At 37.5% G+C, this 20,377-nt stretch overlaps 1 protein-coding gene across 2 annotated transcripts in view; it reads left to right on the plus strand.

Moving 5' to 3' along the window:
* The window catches only part of LOC143736758 (ribosomal protein S6 kinase 2 alpha-like), a 66,225-nt gene extending 51,422 nt beyond the window's left edge, over nt 1–14,803 (plus strand). The window contains exons 14-19 of one of the 2 annotated variants that reach the window (XM_077227445.1): nt 2,655–2,738; nt 2,834–2,901; nt 2,988–3,071; nt 4,652–4,706; nt 10,423–12,439; nt 12,968–14,803. In XM_077227445.1, the coding sequence (XP_077083560.1) occupies nt 2,655–2,738; nt 2,834–2,901; nt 2,988–3,071; nt 4,652–4,706; nt 10,423–11,652 (1,521 nt within the window). In that variant the 3' untranslated portion in view covers nt 11,653–12,439; nt 12,968–14,803. The remainder of the gene's footprint in view (nt 1–2,654; nt 2,739–2,833; nt 2,902–2,987; nt 3,072–4,651; nt 4,707–10,422; nt 12,440–12,967) is intronic. The other variant, XM_077227444.1, reaches the window with a different exon arrangement.
* Nucleotides 14,804–20,377: the final 5,574 nt, after the last annotated feature.

The following is a 20,377-nucleotide window of genomic DNA, read 5'->3' on the forward strand; positions in this document are numbered from 1 at the left end:
AACATCTAAAATTGTAAGCCACCGTTATGGCGATCAGTGTTTGCTTTGGTTGGGCTCTTGATGCTTTGTTTAAATTTTGTTTGTTGGCTGTTGTGTTTTATTACAGTCAAATGAACGAAGACAAGTGTGATCTGATAGTGTTGGTTATGATTTGACATAATCATGATGTGATCTGAAAAATGAAAGTCATTCAGATGATCTGGTTTAACTTGATAGCAACAGTTTAGTGGTTCTACAGCATATGATAATTGTATTTTTCTTATAATCCAAAACATTTATTAAAAATTATTCTGATCAAATCACTTTCAAATGCATTTTTTTAGAAACACATACATCAATAATCAGCCTGTGAATCTCAACCGTGGTGACAATAATAATCCTTGTTGCCACCAATCACAACTCATTAATGGCTCCCATCATGCATTGCGGTATGAATAAATTATGATCTGAATTGTCTATGTAATTTACTTCTCCTAATTGAATATTCTGCTCGTCACCATTGTTGAGATGCATTGACTGAATCTTGATATCTGTGTGGGCCTAAAAGAAAGATTTTTTTTTTACAACTTTTAAGAACTCCTTTATATTATATGTCAAATTCTGGATATTTATGCAGAATTTCAGTTATGCTGTAACCAACAGCATAAATCACAAACATTTAGTTCAAATGATTAATGTCATAATATAATCAACACCTTTAAATCAATATTTTTCTTTGTTCATCTGGCAGGCTTAACTCAGATACAACAGCCAAACAAAGTCTAAAGCTAATAATATAAGGGTCAAGAGCCCAACTAAAGCAAACACTCATCTCCATAATGGTGACCTGAAATTCCGGTTTTCTCCTTCAGTGATTCTGCTTTAGGTGTCTTCAATAATGCTCAATCATCACTCAATTAATCACTTAAATATCTCATTAACTTTAACACTCTTGAGTGTGGAGTCATATACACTCCCATGTGTGTTAATTTAACACTGAGTTTTTGCTGTGTACAAAGAGCCGTAGTTAACTGACAAGCTGAGCCATATCGCATTAAATATCGTTGGCGATACGTCCTCGATTTGAACGTGATTTGGCTCAGCTTGTCAGTGAACTACGGCTCTTTGTAGGAAATGCCGCTCCATCTGAAAGCAGGTGATGGTGATTTACTATTAATCAAGGAACCGGCTTTACTGATTAGATGCGCATAACAATATCGTGCGATTAATCGTGCAGCCCTATATGAGTCCCCACTCTCAGAGTGTTATAGTAACACTGAACCAGTGTTGAAGTGAATGAGATAATTAAGAGCTTAATTGAGTGATGATTGAGCATTATTGAAGACACTTGATGTTAACAAGCAGAATCACTGAAGGAGAAAATAAATGTAAAATGTTCACCATTATGGTGATTGGTGTTTAGTTTAGTTGGCCTCTTGACCCTTACATTATTAACTTTAGATTTTGTTTGGCTGCTGCAATTCAGTTATAACAGCCAGAAGAAAAAAAAATGTTGGTTGTGTTTTAACAATCATTATTTGACCTGAATCACTGAACTCATATAGAGCGTAATTTCTGAGTTAAGTTTACTTTATGGATTATAGCAGCACTGTCGTTGTTGAGCGTACCACTTTTAGCCTTTTCAATGAAATTCAAATTATCAAATCAATAATAATAAAAAAAAACTTAAAAAAAGTATTTTATGTAGGCACACACAGACATGAAAAATTAGCGTATGAATCTCAGAAATGGTGGCAAACAGATATTACCTCTGAACATAAGCTCATTATTTATTCATGCAGCAATGCATGATGGGAGCCATGAATGAGTTTTGATTGGTGGCACCCAGAATGCACTGCAACATGCTTTATAATTGCCACCATTGTTGAGATTCACAGGCTGATTCTTGATGTCTGTGTCAATTTTTTTATTTTTTTATATGAACAACTTGAAGAAATGATTTGGATTATGTTGTACAAGTGAAAAATAGCAGTACTGTGACAGAGCCGATATAATTAATAAAGTTAATCTTACTCAGAAATTGGGGTCTATTTGAGTTCAGTGATGCAGGCCAAATTATTGTGAAATAATGATTATGTAATAACACAACCAACACCAGCAGATCACCTTTTCTCTATCTGTCTGTTATAACTCAGGTATAGCAGTCAAACTGAATCTAAACTTAATGACTTAAGGGTCAAGAGCCCAACTTAAGCAAACACTGATCACCAAAATGGTAACATACCAATTACCATTTTTTTCCTTCAGTGATTCTGCTTGTTAACATCAAGTGTCTTCAATAATGCTTAATCATCACTCAATTAAGAACTTAATTATCTCATTAACTTCAACACTGCTTCAGTGTTACTATAACACTCTAAGAGTGTGGACTCATATAAACACTGAGCAGTGTTAATTTAACACTGGGGATTTTGCTGTGTAGGAAATATGCTTGTTAGTGTTACAACGAGTGAACTCAAAACAAAGAAGATCTGGATCAAAATTCAGTGAGTTTCATAATAAAATAAACATAACAACAAATCCAATATGGGGAACCAGAGAACAGAAAGAGTGCACCGAACAAAACAACCATGTAGGAAAAGACTCTGGGTTTAAATACACAAGGGGTAATTGGAGGATAACAAGATAGATCTGTGTGTATCTTCTGTGTGCAGATCCTTGACTGGTTTGTTCAGATTTGTCTGGCTCTGCAGCATCTCCATGAGAAAAACATTCTTCACAGAGATATAAAACCAGAGGTAAGCACTGATAAAAGCTTAATGAATTTCTTTCTTATTTTACCACACCAAATGAGTATGATTTATGATATCATTCTTACATCATATCATTCTAGAATGTTTTTCTGACTGAGGATGGTTACATTAATCTAGGTGATTTTGGATGCTCAAAAGCACTAAGAAGGTGAGAAATTTGTATTTTTAAAAGCTATTTTCTTGACATTATCAGTTTCATTTTACATGAGTAAATGTGTTTTTTTTTTTTTTTAGAGCTGATGTTTATGCAAAATCAGTTGTGGGTGCAGATCTCTATGTAAGCCCAGAAATGTTTGCACACAGGTGTGATTTCAAAAGGTATGCTTTTTGTGCTATTGAGTTGCAGTAAATTAATTAATTACCGGTAACTAACAGCTAGGGCTGGGCGATATATGGCACGATATTATTGTGCGCATCTCGTCAGTAAAGCCGGTTCCTTGATTAGTAGTAAATCACCTTCACCTGCTTTCAGATGGAGCGGCATTTACTACAAAGAGCCGTAGTTAACTGACAAGCTGAGCCATATCGCATCAATATCGCGGACGTATCGCCAGTGATATTTAATGCGATATGGCTCAGCTTGTCAGTTAACTACGGCTCTTTGTACACAGCAAAAACTCCAGTGTTAAATTAACACTCCTGCGAGTGTATATGAGTCCACTCAAGAGTGTTAAAGTTAATGAGATAATTAAGTGATTAATTGAGTGATGATTGAGCATTATTGAAGACACCTGGTGTTAACAAGCAGAATCACTGAAGGAGAAAAACTCAAATTGTAAGCCACCGTTATGGCGGTCATCGGTGGCTTTAGTTGGGCTCTTGACCCTTGTATTTTTAACTTTAGTTTTCTTTGGCTGATGTATCTGAGTTATAATTGCCAGATGAACAAAGAAAAATGTGATTTAATGGTGTTGGTTATATTATGACTGTCATCATTTGAACTTTATGATTTTGATTTATGTTGTTGGTTACAGCATAACTGTGATTCTGAATAAATATCCAGAATTTTAGCTATAATAAAAAGGATTTCTTAAAAGTTGTTTCTAAAAAAAAATCGTTCTTATAGGCACACACAGACTTCAAGATTCAGTCTATGCATCTCAACAATGGTGACTAGCAGAATATTCAATTAGGAAAAGTAAATTACATAGAAAATTCAGATCATAATTTATTCATATCGCAATGCATGATGGGAGCCATTAATGAGTTGTGATTGGTGGCAGCCACTGCAACATGCTTTATTATTGTCACCATTGTTGAGATTCACAGGCTGATTATTGATGCCTGTGTTTCTAAAATAATTTATTTGAGAGTGTTTTGAGCCGAATAATGTTTATTAATACTTTAGATTATAAGCAACATACCTATTCTCATATATGCTCTAATATCACAAAGCTGTTGCAAATAAATTAAACCAAATTATGTCAATAAGATTCATTTTTCAGATCACAGCATGATTATGCTAGTACACAACCAACACTATCAGATCACACTTTTCTTTGTTCATTTGAATGTTATAAGTAAATATCAGCAGACAAACAAATTTAAAGTGAATGTATAAAGGTTGAGAGACCAACTAAAGCAAACACTTATCGCCATAACGGTTGCTTACAATTTGAGATTTTCTCCTTCAGTGATTCTGCTTGTTAACATCAGGTGTCTTCAATAATGCTCAAACGTCACTAAATTAATCACTTAATTATCTCATTAACTTTAACACTCTTGAGTGTTAATTTAACACTGGAGTTTGTGCTGTAGAGTAAATGCCGCTCCATCTGAAAGCAGGTGAAGGCGATTTACTACTAATCAAGGAACCGGCTTTACTGACGAGATGCCTATAACAATATCGTGCGATATATCGCCCAGCCCTACTAACAGCTACTTTTTTACTTGTTTAGTGATATATGGTCATTGGGATGGTTGCTCCACGATCTCTGCATGCTTAATGTGTGGGTGAGTATGTTGCTTTCTTCTTGTTAAGCACTGTATTAAACTGTAATTGCAATAATCTTAACTGCTGGGATTATGATAATTAGCTTTATAATGTAAATTTACTGTATACATTTAGAGAAACTCACAGGAGCCTCAGCAGTGTATAAGATATCTTACAAAAACTGCATGCTGAATAAAATACCTAGGAGATTTTATTAATGGTAATAAGGAACAGATACTGACAATAGGGCTGGGCAATTTATCGCATGACATTGTTATGCGCATCTCGTCAGTAAAGCCGGTTCCTTGATTAGTAGTAAATCACCTTCACCTGCTTTCAGATGGAAGATATCATGCAAATATGAGTGTTCAATTAACACTCAAGAGTGTTAAAGTTAATGAGATAATTAACTGTTTAATTTAGTGATGATTGAGCATTATTGAAGACAAGTGTTGGTTATGTTTTGGCATTATCCTGCTGTGATCTTAAAAGTGAAACTTATGCTTTCTGTACACCTAAAGACTTTGAAAAGATTTAGAAAAGACTTTATAAGATTATCAGCTCACATCTAAAGACTTGGGTTCACAGTTTTTAGTCTCAGACTAAAGACTTGCGATAATATCAAACATGTTTGATATGAAAGACTAGAGAAAGACTGACATAAATCGGGTCGCCGACTGCAGATTATCACCTCACATTTAATGATCGAGACGACAGGAGCGCGCCGAGACTCCAGTAAGATTCCTAAAGACTGCCGGTCTTTAGATTGGGACTGTGAAAATCCTTTGGTGTACGCCCGGCATTATTGAGATAGTTTGGTTTAACTTGTTAGCAACAGCTTTGTGATTCTACTAGTGATGTGTCGTTCATGAACGATTTGTTCATTTTGAACGAATCTTTAATATGACTCGGGACTACCGAGTTGTCTCAGAGAGTGATTCGTTCATTTTGTGTCGACCGTGCATTGCGCAACATATGGCTTCCAAATCTGTACTGGAAACAGAAATGATTAGTTCATCTCTCTCGAGTCTTCGGGTTCGGGACGGGTCCGAGTCTTTCGTTTCTTTCTGTCAGTCCATAGAGACTATGCTGTCAGTACCGGAAAGAGAATTGATTAGTTCATCTTTCGAGTCTTCGGGTTCAGACGGGTCCAAGTCTTTCGTTCTTCCTGTCAGTCCAATAGAGGCTATGCTGTCAGTACCGGAAAGATAAATGATTAGTTCATTTTTTCAAGTCTTCGGGTTTGAGTCCTTCGTTCTTTTGTCACGTGACTTGTCACCGGATTGAATAGCCTACTAATTCACAACCTTTTTACAAACAAGCACATAGTTAAGGTATTAAATATAATAGTACTTAATTAATGTATAATATATAATAACACACACCACATATGCACAAGAAACATTTAGATAAGAGACGGACAGGGACAATATAAGATGGAACTTTTATTTTACAGATAATGTTTTGCACATATTTTGTATTTTAATTCCTAAATATAAAAAATATACATTCAGACGCAGTCAATAATACGAATATAATGTTGTATTTGATGCGAGATACCAGCGGTCACGTGACAAAAGAATGAAGGATTTAAAACCCGAACTCCAGACTCAAAGAAAATGAACTAATCATTTCTCTTTCCGGTACAGACAAAATAGCCTCTATGGACTGACAGGAAGAACGAAAGACTCGGACCCGGTCGAACCCGAACTCGAGACTCGAAAGATGAACTAATCATTTCTATTTCCGGCCCTGCTGTATCACACACGGCACGGTCGGCCCAGCAGACAGATCAGAGTCAGACACTGGCGAGTCGACAGCTAATGTCTCGAGACATGAGAGGAGAACTAACCTGATAAATATGAAGTTGCAAAGGAAAGAACGTCTCGGATCAGGAGGTGAGGTGAACTACCAGAATCAGACTGCAATAGCCTGAACTTAAGACCCAACAACTAATCAATTAATAAAACATTTCGGTTTCTTATAATTTGGCTTTGGCTGCATTACCCTACTTTATTTTTATTCTTATTACAAATGTAATCAACATTTTCGTAAGTACTAAATGTGTTGGGATATTTAAAATGCCATTTTAATTACATTATGCTGAAATGACTCGAAACAAGATTCGTTCTTTTTGCTGAACGAGACTCAAAGATCCGAGTCAGTAAAATGATCCGAACTTCCCACTACTAGATTCTACAGCATATGATTATCAGTATTTTTTTTATAATCCAAAATATTAAAAAGAAAACATTGTTCTGATAGAAACACTTTCAAATGAATTTATTTAGAAACACAGCCATCAATAATCAGCCTGTGAATCTCAACAATGGTGACAATAATAAAGCATGTTGCAGTGGCTGCCACCAATCACATCTCATTAATGGCTCCCATCATGCATTGCGTTATGAATAAATTATGATCTGAATTGTCTATGTAATTTACTTTTAGTAATTGAATATTTTGCTCGTCACCATTGTTGAGATGCATTGACTGAATCTTGATGTCTGTGTGTGCTTAAAAGAAAGATCTTTTAACAACTTCTTTATATTGAAATCTTTTATATTATATCTGAAATTCTGGATATTTATGCAGAATCTCAGTTATGCTGTAACCAACAGCTTAAATCACAAACTTCAAATGATGATTGTCATAACATTACCAACACCATTAGATCACTTTTTTTATTTGTTCATCTGGCAGTTATAACTCAGATACAACAGCCAAACAAAATCTAAAGTTAATAATATAAGGGTCAAGAGCACAACTAAAGCAAACAATGATCGCTATAACGGTGGCTTACAATTTTAGATTTTATCCTTCAGTGATTCTTCAGGTGTCTTCAATAATGCTCAATCATCACTCAATTATTCACTTAATTATCTCATTAGCTTTAACACTGCTCCAGTGTTACTTTAACACTCTGTAGAGTGGGACCATATGTGCTCTGAGCAGTGCTGATTTAACACTTTTTGCTGTGTACTCAGATTTCAGCAACACACTCACATAAAAAATACAAATATCATATTTTGTATTTGAAATACGTATTTAATTACTTTTGAGTATTTTGTAATTAAAATACTGTCCATCGCAGCTACTACCCACTAAACAACATGATGTCCAAAAGACGTCTTTTCAACATCTTTGTCACAAAAGTCGGACGTTGAAAAGACGTCCACTGGGGAGCCAGAATGAAAGTTTTTATGACGTCTTTTTTTGACGTGTTCTGCACGTCTGATATAGACGTTCATGGACCCTCTTCGTACAAGGTTAAAAACTAGTTCAAATGTGGCCATTGTGGACATATTTTCAACATCATTTATGGTCTCATTTAGACAAATTATACTGTTTCTGGACCAAATAAACACTCAGGATGAAAGTAAATTAAAACTCATGTTTATTTCAATGTAATTTCCTTACATTGTTTAGATGAGGTTTAGATGTTGATATTTGTTTCATTTTAAGTAACCATTGTGGTGATCAGTGCTTGCTTTAGTTGGGCTCTTGGTCCCAGTTCTTTTTACTATAAGTTTTCCATGGCTGTTGTTACTGTGTGTTTGTATAACACCTTTGTTGTGGCAGAGAAAGCCAAGAAAAAGTAAGATCGGCTGTCATTAGCTCATTGACGACAAAATCAACACAAAGTGAGCATTTAATGTTGTATTCAGACTTTTGTTTTTATATCTGGCATTTTTACCACAAATCGCGTGGAAATGCATTATCTGGACCAGTACCATTAAAATGATCACTTATTTGAAGTTGGATAAAAAGCATGTTTACACAATGTTTTGAGAAAATGTGACATGTAGTCACACACAGACATCAAGATTTTGGATATGATTCTCAGCAACGGTGACAATAAAAAAAAGCTTCATGCTGCAATGCATGATGGGTAGCTTTCATAGTACAAAACATCCTTGATTCCCAAGCTTTTTTGTTTTGGTTGTCACCGTTGTTGAGAATCATATCCAAAATCTTGATATCTGTGTGTGACTTTGTGATTTACTTCCTCAAAATATTGTGTACACATGCTTTTTATTCACCTTCAAATAAATGATAATTTTAATTGTACTGGTCCAAATAAAGCATTGCCACAAGATTGGTGGTTATAAATGCCAGATATAAAGACAAAAGTCTAAACACAACATTAAAAGCACACTTTGTGTTGATTCTGTCATCAATAATGAGCTGTTGATAGCCGAATTTACTTTTTCTTGGCTTTCTCTGCCCCAACAATGGTGTTATACAAACATACAGTTACAACAGCCAATGAAAAGCTAAAGTAAGAAGAACTGGGACCAAGAGCCCAACTAAAGCAAGCACTCATCACCACAATGGTGATTTAAAATGAACATTTGAATTAGTTTTTAACCTTGTACGAAGGTTCGACGAACGTCTATATCGGACGTGCAGAACACGTCAAAAAAAGAGGTCATAAAAACTTTCATTCTGTCTCCTCAGTGGACGTCTTTTCAACGTCCGACTTTTGTGACAAAGACGTTGAAAAGACGTCTTTTGGACATCATGTTGTTTAGTGGGTAATCAAGGAACCGGCTTTACTGACGAGATGCGCATAACAATGTGATGCGATATATCGCCCAGCCATAACTGACAAACAGACAGCAGATACTGTTAGGACCTCAAAAAACACAGGAACCTCTTGAGATGCATAAATGTATCTAACTAGTAGTGGCAGCAAAATATGTACATATGGCGAGCAGGACGAGGCCGAGGGGTGCGAGAGAACGGCGCGAGGCCGTTGCCGTGACTGACAATGAATGACACCTGTGAGACACACCGGTCTCGCATCTCTCACGGAGGAGCTGAAGCATAAAAGGAGGAGCCACGATACTGAAGATTGAGAGAGGAACTGTTACGTAAACGTAAGATGGATGCAATAACAAGTAAAAGGTTCTTTAATGAGAAATGGTAGTCCAGAGTGAAAGGCAGATGACAACAGGAGAGTGATGACGCAGGAACCTCGATGGGCAATCTGGGAAGTGCTGAGTGAAGTCAATCCATTAGAGAGTCAGAGAGAACGAAGAACCAGAATCCAACGAACAGGAACACACGAGGAGAACAGGAACACACAAGGAGAACAGGAAACAGGCTACAACACAGGGAAGCTCCAACAACAATCTGACAAACACAAGACGAAAGACAAGGCATTATAAAGGCTGACGAGATAGGATGCAGCTGGCGCTGATGAGGGAATCAGCAATCAGCGGTAACGCCCACACAAAACAATCAGTACAAACAATCACACACACACAAACACAAGACATGAGTGAGACAGTGGATCTAACAACTGTGACAGGAACAGGCCTGTATTTTATTTGTGTTTTGTGTAGCCAGCAGTCGTCTGCGAGGGGCTGCTGGCTTATACTTTGTTTGTTTATTTTTTTATTTGTTTTTTTATTTTAATCATAAAATAAATGAAATACAAAAACAAAGTATAAGCCAGCAGCCCCTCGCGGACGACTGCTAGATACACAAAACACAAGTAAAACACAGGCCTGTCCTCTCTCAATCTTCAGCGTCGTCGCTCCTCCTTTTATGCTTATGAGACCGGTGCGTCTCACAGGTGTCATTCATTATCACTCACACCACCGGCCTCGCGCCGTTCTCTCACGTCCCTCAGCCTCGTCCTGCTCGCCACAGTACATTATTTGTTATTTGTATAAACTCTCCATTGTCAGTCTCTAGAGGTTAACCAGATTTTCCTTCATCCCACAGTCAGATATCAAAGAGCGTCGATTTGCTTTCAGGATCAAAAGAACCCCACCTCCCATCTCAGAGAGATACTCAGAGGAACTGAGGGAGTTGATCAGACAAATGCTCAGCTGTGACCCTCATACGAGACCTTCAGCTGATGAGATTCTAGCAAAACCATTCCTGAAAGAAGCAGTAAAGAGAAACAAGAGAATCCCAGAAGCACTGAAAGAAAGATTCCTGGAGGCCACAGATACATTTGCAGAGACCTACGAAGCATTCGAGGCCTTTCTTAGTGATTGGAAAGAAACAATCGATTCACTAGAAGAGATACACCGTAAATGCACTATAGGCAGTCTGTCAGGTTCAGTGATCGGAGCAGCTGGTGGAATCACTGCATTAGTTGGTGCAATTTTGATACCTTTCACTTTCGGAGCATCTATTATAGTATCAGGTGTTGGGATTGGTGTTGGAGTTGCAGGTGGTGTAACAAGTGCTGCATCCAACATTGTCAATGCAGTACAGCAAAAAGCACTCCATGAGAGACTAGACAAAATTAGGCAGACGTACAAAAATGTTAACGAATCGATTTTCAACTCATCAGATACACTGTGGTTACTAAGAAAAATCCAAAAGTTCAGAAGTTATTTTGGAGACTCAGAAATAACTGAGATTGATAACATACAGGATAGATGGTGGGTAGATAGAAGTACCTTTATATTATGGTATGCCGCACAACTCTTTAATCTATGTGTGTTGGATAATCGTACGGATGTTCAGGCAGGTGCTCAAGAAAGTGCTCAGACAGGTGTTCAGGCAGGTGCTCAGGCAGGTGTTCAGGCAGGTGTTCAGGCAGGTGTTAAGGCAGGTGTTCAGGCTGGTGCTCGGGCAGGTGTTCAGGCAGGTGTTAAGGCAGGTGTTCAGGCTGGTGCTCGGGCAGGTGTTCAGGCAGGTGTTAAGGCAGGTGTTCTGGCTGCCAGAGCAGGACGAGCAGCAGTAGCAGCAGCAGAAGCAGTAGTTGCAATAGCTGCAGTCTCAGGCGTGTTGAGTGGACTCTCAATCATAGCTGATGTTGTCTTCATAGGAATAGATTCCAGAGAGATTCACCAGATGAGACAGAGAGAAATAAATGATCCAGAAAAGGTAAAATCCAGTGTCCTTAAGGGCATTGCACAGATGAGGAAAATGCATAAAGAACTTGACAATATCTTGGAGGAAATTAAAGAAACAAGGGTGGCACTAAGAAATATTTAGTGTAGTAAAAGGGTTTTGCAGAAAATGAAATGTCTATGAGCCAAATAAGTGTGTATGAGGCCAAGTTGTGATCATTCTACTGCACATAAGACATAATTTCCCTATAACATACAGGTGGTAGGTTTATTAATGCATTATTTTTCATGATTTACTGTTAAGGAATTCATTTTTGCTTTGTTTTAGATATGTTTTAGTGATTTATGGTTAAAAATACCTGGCTCAAACCTGAATCTGAAGAATTCCAAGGAAAATATTCTCATATCCACAGAAGATGAGACAGTTCCTTCCTAGATTAATGGCTAACTAATACTTAAAACAAACAAAAAAAAAACATTAATGACTCGTTATAAAGTAGTTCAAATGTCTTCTATAATAAAGTGATTTTGTCTGATTTGTAACCAGGCACTAAAGTGATTACCCATAAAACGTGCTTTGAACCAATCGGATTGCTTGGGTCCTAAGCTGGGACCCAACACTTTAGTGTGACCCAACACTTCAGCACATCGAAAAAGCAGTTTGTGTTTCTCGTTTGTTCTCGCTTCTCACGAGACTTCCTATTTCCAACTTACCGGGACGTTAATCCCCATGTGGCAAGGTTGGTTTTCTGCCAGGGGAATGTTGGTGGGAGTGGGGAAAGTCACCATTTTCACCGGAACAAGTTATTTACAGGACAAATAATTATACTAGCAACTCTTTTTCCTATTTTAATTTCAGATATGCGTGGTTTTGACTAGGGCTGGGCGATATATCGCATCACATTGTTATGCGCATCTCGTCAGTAAAGTCGGTTCCTTGATTAGTAGTAAATCACCTTCACCTGCTTTCAGATGGAGCGGCATTTACTACAAAGAGCCGTAGTTCACTGACAAGCTGAGCCATATCGCATTAATATCGCGGACGTATCGCCAGCGATAATTAATGCGATATGGCTCGGCTTGTCAGTTAACTACGGCTCTTTGTACACAGCAAAAACTCCTGTGTTAAATTAACACACCTGGGAGTGTATATGAGTCCACACTCAAGAGTGTTGAAGTTAATGAGATAATTAAGTGATTAATTGAGTGATGATTGAGCATTATTGAAGCATCAATCTAAAGTTAATAATATAAGGGTCAAGAGCCCAACTAAAGCAAACACTGATCGCCATAACGGTGGCTTACAATTTGTGATTTTCTCCTTCAGTGATTCTGCTTTAGGTGTCTTCAATAATGCTCAATCATCACTAAATTAATCACTTAATTATCTCATTAACTTTAACACTCTTGAGTGTTAATTTAACACTCATATCTGCATCATATCTTCCATCTGAAAGCAGGTGAAGGTGATTTACTATACAAGGAACCGGCTTTACTGACGAGATGCGCATAACAATGTCATGCGATATATCGCCCAGCCCTAGTTTTGACCATCGCACAAAGGGGGGAAGTGAGTTATGAAAAAAAAAAAAAACACAGTTGATGATAGATCATTTTGATAGAAGATTAATAGATAGCCAAATGAAATATTTGTGTTCAAAACAATGTCAGAAAAGGTGTGTATAGATTTGAATGGTCAACCATGGGGAATACCAATTGAGTTTAAGCATATTTGTATGCATAACTTGATAAAATGAAGAATGGATGAATTACATTATTGTAATCAACAGAAGTTCATTAACATAATGAAAGCACATTGAGAGCCTTGGGAGAAAAGTTGGGAACTAATAAGTGACATGACATTAAATTGGTTATTTGCAGAGAAAGAATGTGTTGTATAATATTTGAAGCCAACTGTTTTACTTATGTTCCAAACAATACAGCTTCTGATGAACCATTCACCGAGGTATTGAAGAAACTGAATAATAAGGGTCACTGAAGTCACTGAAAATAGGAGATAAGCATATTGAGAACTAGTTATATATTTGGATCATAGCATAAATGACTTACTAAAATGGGAATAATGACAGGCACAATAGTTGTTATTTTGCTGTTGTTGTTTTCCTTTTGCTGTTCTGTTGTGTTGTGCCTTTCCTCAGATCTATGCTAGCCAACGCAGCTGCCAAACATATGATTAATGTGTCAGTCAAACGTTCGGGAATTGACATTGGGTGCACAAACTCAGGAGTGTATCCCATAAGGCCAGGTCTGGATGAGTTGGATGACTTCCTGTGAGCAGTACTGGTGAAGGAGTAAGGAAGAGGATGCCTTGTTACTTTTATTTTCTGATTATTGATTTTCACAATTTGACACTGTTTTTGATAGAGAGGGAGGTATCCCCACTGTATATTTTATTTTTGGGGTAAAATTAGATAGTTCTTTAGAACATGGGTAGAGTAGGGAGTAAGTTGAAGGGGTTATTTTACTTTTTTTGTTTTTTGATTTGGTACAAGGGCTCCTTCCAGAGTATATTCTTACATATATTCTTTCATATAATCCTACTGAGTATATTTTATATAAGCACATTAATTGTTCACAAAATATGAATATGTGAATGAGAGGGGACGATACAAGGTTTGAGGGTAATTTCCCGTGGTACGATGTAATGCAACCAGATATAAAGGGAAAGTATAATAATGTTTTTAAAAACTTTTTATCACTTTTTAATCACTTTACTCGCTATAGAAGAGTTATTTTTAATATTGGAAAGTTATCTATGACATAAATGTGAAGTACATGCATTAGACAACTGGAAAATGTTTCCATGGGGTAAAAAGAGAAATTAATTACAAGCGCGGTCACCAATTGCCGGACCAGCACGGCAGACTCAACTGGTGGTTTAAAAACCCGCTGTCTGCTCCAACACCAGATAGTGCCCTAGGCAGGACCAGGGCACCTCTGGCAACGATGGAGCAACCCAGATTGCACTCCAGGCCACCGGAAGTGCCTGTGCAGTTCCTCTGGCACCGTGGGACAACTCTACACAGCAAAATCCCCAGTGTACATATGTACACTCTTGGTGTACATATAGGTCCAACTACAGGGTGGACTCTTTGCTTTTTAACTTTCTTCCCTCTAAAAAGCCCAACTAAAACAAACACTGACCACCATAATGGTGGCTTGAAATGAAAAATTCCATAAAACATTGCCGTCTAAACTTCTGTTGATTCTCAATAAGTTTTGTAGATGTATGACAGAAATAAAGTCACACTGGTAATAATAAGTGCAATAATGTGTAAAGGCTCGAAGTCAGTAGTTCTTGTTGTTTCTCTTTCCTTCAATAATTCTGCTTATTAACATCGGGTGTCACCGCTAATGGCCAATCATCACTTAATTAATCACTTAATAATGTCATTAACTTCAGCACTGCTTCAGTGTTCATTTTTAACACCCCGTAGTTGGACCTATATGTACACCAGGAGTGTTAATTTAACACTGGGGATTTTGCTGTGTACTCCCAAGTCTGTACACTGAGAATTGTTGATTAAAAACTGGATAACAGATGTTCATCTCTCCCTCGAAAATGATAATAGAAAAGGAAGGTGAGATATTTTACTCCGCTCTAGTCAAGGGGGGCGGAGATGTTTGGTCTCACTATTCCTCCAGAGTGTACCTTTGTGACAAAAGCCTATTGATAAGAAAGATGGATGGTCTATTTTTGGCCATGATTGATAGATTGATAGAAGGAGGCTTGCGCAAGAAGATACATTCTGGGACAAAACATGAAGGGGGGACTAGAATAAGTCCCAAAGGGGGGATGTGTTGGAGATTTTCCTTTGGCTCATGTAAAAGTCTGTATTACTGTGTCTCAGTCAGAAACCAGGTTAAATCAGGATAAATCAGGTTAAATTAGGTCAAGGGGTCTGTGAGGATAGAAAAGTATCCAACAAGCTCAGAGATAAGATGTGTAGAGGTAGTTAATAAGATGGTACTAAAAACGTCAATTAAAAACGATGAATGGCACTGGAGCACTGCCGATGCAGAGAGTCATGTGACCTGAGAATTTTTTTTAAAAATGGGTGTGGTCAAAGATTTTTCCACCAATAAAAATATATGTCTCTGGGAAAGATGATTCTGATGATAGCGAGATCCCGAGGCGGAGCAAAAAGAGAAAAATAGCTGATTGGCTACCTAGTTATAAGAAAAGGTATAAGACCTGAAGTCCAACCATTGCGAGCAGCGAGTCAGATGGCCAGCTGGCATCTCACTTTGTTGCTTGTCAATAAAGTTACTTCTTCTGAAACCTGGAACTTTGACTTTTGGAAGATTTCTTTGAGACCCGATTTGAAGACTTTGAATTTGCCACAAAAGGCTCATGTAGGCATATATAATAATTCAAAATAAAACTGTTATAGTGGAATGGTGAAGTGCTTGTGAATTGGGGAGCTGATGTTTTATTTTGTGGGTAATTTAAGAAATTAAAGATTTTTATTAAGGAACAGGACTTGTTAAACAGTGTGAAGGCCAGTGGTGGGCCGTCAGGGCCAGCAAGGCCTTCTCTGCTGGCCTAAACACTATCAGAATCCCTGACTTGCACTTTAATATATTTTTTTCCATGAATGAGTATTGCATTATTCCAGGGGCGTAATTTACGGGTGGGACGGGTGGGACATGTCCCCATCACTTTTTGCTAGGGTCGATATTGTCCCCACCACTTTTGAAACATCTCGCGGCACGGATGTACCAATACAAATAAATAAAATATCTCCAGTTAACTTGCAGAGCAAGCATTTCGTTCGTTAGTTAAATAATAGGTGATCTAGCAGGCTGAAATTTGTTTTTGAAATCAAGTGATCAAAGTGCTCGTTGACTCGTGCTCATGCAGATAGTGTTCTCTTGTAACTCGCGCACACCGCAGTCTTCAAAGAGACGCGTGCTTTTAATCCGTTTCAGAGACTCTCTATTCGTTCCGATGAAATCACAAAATAAAATGCACTCAAATGTGTCCCTGCTTGATATACAACTGATAAACATAATCGGTTTTAATGAGGAAAAAAAAACAATCCAAGTGCGGATTAGAACCCAGAACCTCTGACACGCTTGGCAAAAGTTCTGCAACTGTACCATTAATGAACATAGGTATTAAAGACTGATCTATATATTTATTCATGTGAAAATTATCGGTACTAACAACATATAGTAATCTCATTAAACGACGAATTAAACCCAATGTACTATTTAAATGTACCCCACCCACCCACCACACACACACACACACACACACACACACACACACAGACACACACACACACACACACACACACACACACACACACACCTGTCCCACCCACCAAAGCAATGTTACGCCACTGCATTATTCCCAACTGTCCATTCTCTTAATTCCATAGCTTTTCTCTTGGTTGCGGTGCTTCCATTAGTGTATGTTTATGTTAGAGCTGTTATCCAATTATATTTCAGCCATTATGTGTTACCAGGGTCAAATAATTGTCCCTTGACTGCACCGGGGCCATCTAGCAGGCGTACAATAATGTCGGCATTTTCACGTCCTTTGATTGGATGGTCAGAGCGCGTTCTATAGTAGTAAGAGCTAGCTAACCGCATCTGTAGCGAAGTGCATAAACTAAAATATATCCCAGTAGATTTAATAGTTTAAGACTGTAGATTAATGTTTCTTTCCCTCTTTGTTCCCAAGCAGTTTCAAACCTACCGTAAAAAATCCCCAATTCAGCCTTATCCAGCTTAACGCAGAGTCACGGAACACTGTTCGATCTGTCCGGGTAAAAACAGAACTGACTGATTGTAATATATGCCATGTCTGATTTTGAAGGCAAAAGTCCCGCTGATCTCTTTGATTTCGTTCAAAAATCTGTGTGAGAGCGTGGGGCATCTGTAGCCTACACATCGTCATGTTTTGATCGTCATGTCATCGCCAATGCTTGGGTGTTTGGGTGGTTAATAATAATAATTATTATTATTATTATTGTTATTATTATTATTATTATTATTATTATTATTAATTACTTAAACTGGGGTACGTGAGGTGACAGAAGGGGGTACGCGAACAAAATGCTGAATTTTGCCGTTCATTCAAGTCTACTCCACCTTAAAATAACATTAAAACTTAGCATGTATTTCTACAGAGGTGTAAAGTCCAGCCATTTGGCGATCAGTGTTTGCTTTAGTTGGGCTCTGGACTCTTTAATTTTTAACATTAGTTTTTCTCTGGATTCTCCAACTCTGTGTTTATAAAGCATGTGTTGCTGCAAGAGAAACCATGACATGGGATGTGTATCCTGAAAGCATAGTAAGCCTAATTTGATTGTACAGACTTTTTGTTGCGATCATTCTACGATCAAGTTAGCCTTAAAATGCTTTTGGGAAACACAGCCCAGGTCATGATGGTTATGTTTAAATTATGAAATTACACTCCTGTAGTGTCCTGTTTCACTCAACCAGCATTATAAAGTGATTATACAAAGGTTCTATTCTTTACAGTAGCTAATTCCAGCAGTGCTTTAATAAATCTGAAGTTTTTAAAATCTCACACAGATATCAAGAATCTACATATGAATCTCAACAATGGTGACAATCACACGAAATATTCATATTGCAGTGCATGATGGGAGCCACCAATCAAAATGCATCTATGGCTCCCATCATGCATTGCAGTAGGAATAAATTATACAGCTGAATTGTCTTGTAAATTTCATTGTTTTTCCTGTTTGCATGTTGTTGTTTTTTTGCTATTGTTTTGTTAGGACTTTAATAGCTTGTTTTGGGATGTTCAGAGTTGATCTGTGTGTCTGTATTCTGTAGTTTGTTTATTGTCACCATTGTTGTGATTCATATGCTGATTCTTGATGTTTGTGTGTCTAAACACAAGATCTCCAGTGCACAAAGATCGCCATTATGGCGATTAGTGTTTGCTTTAGTTGGGCTCTGGACTCTTTGCTTTTTAACTTTCTTCCCTCTAAAAAGCCCAACTAAAACAAACACTGACCACCATAATGGTGGCTTGAAATGAAAAATTCCATAAAACATTGCCGTCTAAACTTCTGTTGATTCTCAATAACTTTTGTAGATGCATGACAGAAATAAAGTCACACTGGTAATAATAAGTGCAATAATGTGTAAAGGCTCGAAGTCAGTAGTTCTTGTGTTTCTCTTTTTTCTGTTCTTGTTGTTTCTCTTTCCTTCAATGATTCTGTTTATTAACATCAGGTGTCACCACTAATGGCAATCATCACTTAATTAATCACTTATGTACACCAGGAGTGTTAATTTAACACTGGGAATTTTGCTGTGTTGGATTCTAGACTCTCACTAATTGAAGTACTTCACAAAGAATTCCAAAACCTTCGCCATAGCCTGGAATACAGTCAACAACAAGTCGATTAGCTCACAGAAGAAAACAAATCACTTAAAAGCTCCGTGGGCACACTCACCGCTAAATTTTCCACTGTAAACACTCAACTCACCTCTGTCACCGCTGAGAACAAAGCTATGCAAAAACCATCCTGGATTTACAATCACGAAGTATGAGAGACAATTTAATCTTTTCCGGCATTGCCGATTCATCCACCGAAGACCCCGAAAAATCTGTTAAGGACTTCTTGGTTAACCAGCTTAAACTTACACCAGAGACTGTGGAGCACATCACCTTCCATCGCGTACACCGTTTAGGACAGAAACTCCTCAACTCCACCCGACTCCGGTCCATTATCGTTAAATTTGAACATTTCAAACAAAAAATACTGGTTCAGCGACAGGGACGCCAGCTAAAAGGGACCCATTACGGACTCAACGACCAATTTCCACAAGAAATCATCCGAAGATGTAAGCTACTCTTCCCCATCCGCAAGACAATGATCAATCAAGGTAAAAAAGCAATCATTACAGTAGACAAATTATACATTGATGGACAATTGTTCAGAGACAAGGACACTACTCCCTGGCTTTACTAATTCTAGAAAAGATGTATAGACAAAATACCCCTACTCCTCTCTCATTGTAACTTTTTTTTTTCATCCTCCCATTCATCCCCCCCAACCCAATCAATTTATATTCTTACATTAAACCGCCTGCACCAAGCACACACATTGTATTCTAAATGCACCAAATTAGCCTTTTTGCTCACTGTTTATATGTCTTGTTATTGGTTATAGGTATCTATGTTTGTTATGCTTTGTTTATCATTTGGTATTGTAGAGTTACAAGTAGACAAACACACACAACCACATTCACATCCATACATACAGACTTATACTCACACAGCGTAATTATGAAATACACACTATAGGTTCATGCAGTTACAATTCTTAACTTGGAATATTCGTGGAGTTGCTTCACAAACGAGAAAAAAAACAAAGTCCTAAATTACCTAAAAAATACACAAGCCGATATATGTCTAATACAGGAAACACACTTCTCACAATCTACACAAAACAGCTTAAAAACTACACATTTTAACCACTGTTTTTCCTCCTACTATAATTCAAAACAAAGAGGAGTGTGCATCTTAATAAACAAAAAAATACAATTTAACCACCATACAACCATTTCAGATCCTGAAGGCCGTTTTATCATTATTAACATTTCAATCAATAATAATCCAATTACAATTGGCAACATTTATGGACCAAACTCTGATGATCCCTCCTTCTTTTCAAATTTATTTTCCTCTCTTTCAAACTTTCCCAAAGGTCCAATAATTATAGGGGGAGACTATAACACTGTAATCAATCCATCATTGGACAGGTCAAAACATACAGGAAAGTCCTGGCAGTCATCCAAAACAATAACACAGTTCATGAGTGATTTTGGTCTTGGCGATGGTTGGAGGCTACAAC

Source organism: Siphateles boraxobius, unplaced genomic scaffold (assembly GCF_051911475.1).
Source record: "Siphateles boraxobius isolate OS27281-9 unplaced genomic scaffold, OSU_SipBor_1 130, whole genome shotgun sequence".
In the NCBI taxonomy this organism is placed as follows: Eukaryota; Metazoa; Chordata; class Actinopteri; order Cypriniformes; family Leuciscidae; genus Siphateles; species Siphateles boraxobius.